The sequence below is a fragment of the Frankliniella occidentalis genome, unplaced genomic scaffold, assembly GCF_000697945.3.
Source record: "Frankliniella occidentalis isolate FOCC.00 unplaced genomic scaffold, Focc_3.1 Scaffold1231, whole genome shotgun sequence".
Lineage (NCBI taxonomy): Eukaryota > Metazoa > Arthropoda > Insecta > Thysanoptera > Thripidae > Frankliniella > Frankliniella occidentalis.
The window spans coordinates 1-4,085 of NW_026268335.1; the positions used below are offsets into that span (position 1 = coordinate 1).

General features: G+C 50.2%; 1 protein-coding gene across 1 annotated transcript; it reads left to right on the forward strand.

Moving 5' to 3' along the window:
* The first annotated feature begins 2,142 nt into the window (after positions 1-2,142).
* On the forward strand, positions 2,143-2,502 carry LOC127751825 (clumping factor B-like). Its single transcript, XM_052275944.1, has one exon. The coding sequence runs from the start codon at positions 2,143-2,145 to the stop codon at positions 2,500-2,502; it is 360 nt and encodes a 119-aa protein (XP_052131904.1).
* Positions 2,503-4,085: the final 1,583 nt, after the last annotated feature.

Below are 4,085 nucleotides of genomic sequence, written 5' to 3' on the forward strand. Positions count from 1 at the left end.
ACCTTATTAAACTATATTTTATGCAAATAAAAATGCTTTAAAAAACAAAATTTCTACGTGAAGCGAAAATTTTTAGCACGGTGAAAAAAGTTCTCGTTAATATACAACTCTTATTGTAATTTTGATTACAAAAGATTTTGGTTAATTTACGACTGCCCTTTTTTGCTTGTCAACAAATTTAAATTCGATACGAAGTGCTCGCAATTTAACAATTTTAAAATGTTATTTTACGACACTTTTCAAAGAAAACTATTCCGTAAAACCTTTAGTTTATACTCTTTTCATGAATTTAGGTATTTAGGGGTTTCTTCATATGTTCTTCCTGATCTTTACATTGCTTTTAATGTGCAAGGGGCTCAACGTGGGCTAGACCTAAAAGAAAACGCCCAACACTCGATTTTATGTAATTCTTTTTTTACGAAAATTTACACTGTAAACGAGTTTAAGAATGTCCTAGGACCAAGAAAACCTGCATCAGTTTTAAAAATATCGACAGCAACATGGAGCTTTACACGCTCCAAATGTGTTATTTTCACTCACATTTTCTAAGTCGTGACGCGCGACTTTTTACGAGGTATTGGCTATGGGCTCATAGTTGGCTCATAGTCAGACCACTGTAGAACAACGTTCCGCCGTGGCACGTTCTACAGTGACTGACACTGTCTTCACGTTACAGTGTAACATCCGACAAGGGTTCGTCTAGTATAACACGCTTTGTAGTGTATGAAAAAAGAGAGTGTCTAAAAAGACACTTTGTGCAGTGTGCAGCAGTGGCTGGAGCCACAGTTCATTGGAATAAGACACGTAAATTGACTGTGTGTGCCATGTGTTGTAATGTGCAAGTTATAGTCCCTGATCATTTTCTTCTAGAGTCGGGATAAGTCCTTGTACTGCGGCTCAATGTGCTCTGGCGCCAAAGGACAAAAATTGTGCTTGTCGTGTCATTCTTTAGGGCATACCAGATCAACAACAAATAGATAACCCAAAAACGAATCAGGATTAATTTTTTCATGACCAAACTCTTCAATTTCAGAGGCTGTTAAATGTCTAAAAGAACCAGTTGGTAACTTTGCACACAATGTGGAATGTGTAGCAGTGGCTGGGGCCACAGTTCATTGGAATAGGATAATTAAATTTGACACCACCATATCACACCTCTGCACTTAATAAATACAAGACTCACCATAAGAGGGTACCGTTCTGGGTTTCTCGACGCCCCACATGAGTTGGGCTAAATCCATGCTCTCTCCTAACATCTCACCATACACTGCAGCCATGGTCACGTACGTTCGATCACGCTGCTCACGACACACTGACGCCCAAGACACGTCAACGATCACTTCTTCCATGCAGGTGTATGACACTTTTTGCTGAGTATGCATTTGCCCCTTACATTGCACAAAACACTTAGTTGGCTTAATTCCCCCACTCAGAATATTAACCAATCGGCGCTCTTCACGAGTCAGCAGAATAAGCAGATGCTTTTTGAGTCGCTCACGATCTATTTTCATTTTATTTTTTGCCCTTTTTTAAAAAATGTATGTGGAGGCGACTGAACTTGGGGGAATTGAACCAACAACCTTCCCCACCACCCGCAACAAATCTCGTCACTCACCTCCACATACATTCACACACTGTTCCCCTGTATCAGGCTTTTGTCTCATGGCGCCTATAGTCCAAACCCCCCCTCCCCCTCCCCTAGGTGGAGCTGACGCCTCCGTGGAGATGTGGACCCGCTCCCAGGCTTATCCCATTCGATTCCCGGTAATATGGGATGCGTTTAGATTTTCTGCTGCCCTATTAACAAGCATATGCTACCAGCCTAACCCATTTCGAACGCAACCCACCCCTTCTATCCAGCATCTCACAGTCCAGACCTCAGTTCATCCTGATCCGCTCTCCCGGTCGTATCGTTCCGTCGTCGCTCACTCGCTCGTTTTTTTTTATACAATGCCGACCTCGTGCTACGACCTGTGCTTTGTAACTCTATTGGATAGAGTAGCCAACGACTTTCTTAATTTTCATCCGGGATGTGCAGACTTGGCGCTCGTCCCGGATCAAATTTGCGAATCGCCAAGGAACTATTTCTATCTCCATGGAGTTGCACTGAATGGGACGTTTCCGGCTCCTGTCCCCCAATGCATGTACTGTGATTTACCATGTCTAAATCCCGTCGTAGACTGCGACATTTGTGGACATGCCCCGGATTCGTCAGACGATGACAGTGATGACATTAATGACGGACTAATGGACGAGCAGGAAAGTGACAGTGACAGTGACGAATCAATGATGGCGGGGAGCGACAACGACGACCAGGATGTACTTGTAGAGGGAGACATTGTAATGCAGGAGGACGGCGAGACTGAGAGCGACTCAGATAGCGATCAGGGCGAGCATCAGTACTGGGTGGACGAAGACGAGGACGAGGACATACTTTCCCCGCCGAATTCACCACCAGAATCACCACCTCAGATGTTTCCCGACTCCACAACGGACGATTAAGGTATGTGCCTCCCCTAGTGTGCTGCTCACCTCACCTGTAATCCCCACTCCACATTATGGTACTCCCACCATGCGCTGCCTACCTGCCCACCTGGCGGGGGCCGGGCGCACGCGCGCCAGTGTGCCACAGACCCCCCTCCTCCCCCTCACCCTCGCGGGTGCGGGGACCGCGGGGAGACAGGCGGCACCTTCTCCCCCCTCCGTCCCTCCCCAACACCCGACCCACCGGGTGCGGGGATCGCGGGGGTCCCTCCCTCCTTCCCCACTCCCCTCACCCTCGCGGGCGCGGGGGCCGCGGGGAGACGGCCGGCACCTCTTCCCCCCCTCCCTCCCTCCCCAGCACCCGGCCCTGCCACGCATGGGAGTCGCGAGCGCCGGGGAGGTAGACCACCCATCTAACACCTCCGCCACGCCCGCGTTCGGAGTGCGTTCGGACCCGTGAACCCTTTCTCCCCTCTCTAGGTGGTCTCGGAAGATGGAAACCGCTGCCGAGGACGCCGTGACTCGCCGGTGCGAGCTGCACCGCCAACAACTTCTACACAAGCTGCAGCTCACCCGGGACCATCTGGAGCGCGTCGGAGCCATTTTCGAGCTCCCCGGCGTCATCGGCCGCGCCATCGGGGATCAACTGTTTCTTGCACGCTGCCGTCCGCAGCCTGGCTACGACAAACCTGCTATGATGCGTTACCGGTGCAGGACGCCCGGAACAACTCGCTGTTCCTGCTGCCGGTCTCGCGCACAGCCACCGACACGGCGGAGCCGGGGAGCTGCGACGGCCCCTTAACACCCGCCTTCCTACTCAACAACACCTGGAGTGGCCTCTCGCCGGCGCCCCACAAGATCTCGCCTCCTCGTCGCCTCCAGCCCGACGGTGGCGCCGCCGTCGTGTTCGACGTCGAGTCAGCAATTTCAACGGCTGGGCTTTACACGTCCCACGACATGCGGCGCTACTCCAAGATGATTAACTTCGCGGCGACGAGGACGGCGATTGTCAACACCATTGGACGCGCTGCAGCCGGCGAAGGCATCCCTCCCGGCACCCTGCACTTCGACAGCATAGATCAGTTTGATATAAAAAATATTTTACGTGCAAATACTAGTACTAAGCGGAATTTTATTGGGGGTTTTCACTGTCAATCACCACGAGTCCGTGCAACAATATCCTATTTGTTTTGCTGTCCAGAAAAACTATCCTATCTGTTCTCTACCCCAAAAGACTATCCTCACTTACATAGGGAGTAAGGTTAGTCTTTTGGGGTAGCGGAACAGATATAATAGTCTTTCGCGGCAGCAATTCTTACAATACGTTAGGACTATTCCAAGGAAGAGATAGGGATTCGCGTATCGAGGGACCGTTGACACAGGTTGTTATAGAGGGATATATGAATCTGCATTCCGCATCGATCTCGGGTTGATAACCGACACTGCCTGGTCATCGTCTGGACATGGTCGTTTACCGGCGATGCCTAGCCGATGTCCACTAAGTGAAACTGACACTGCTTAGCCATCGTCTGGGCTGTGCCAACGGGCGGCCGTGCTAGATCGATGCCGGACGCGGATGATCATATGACATTCCTATGATG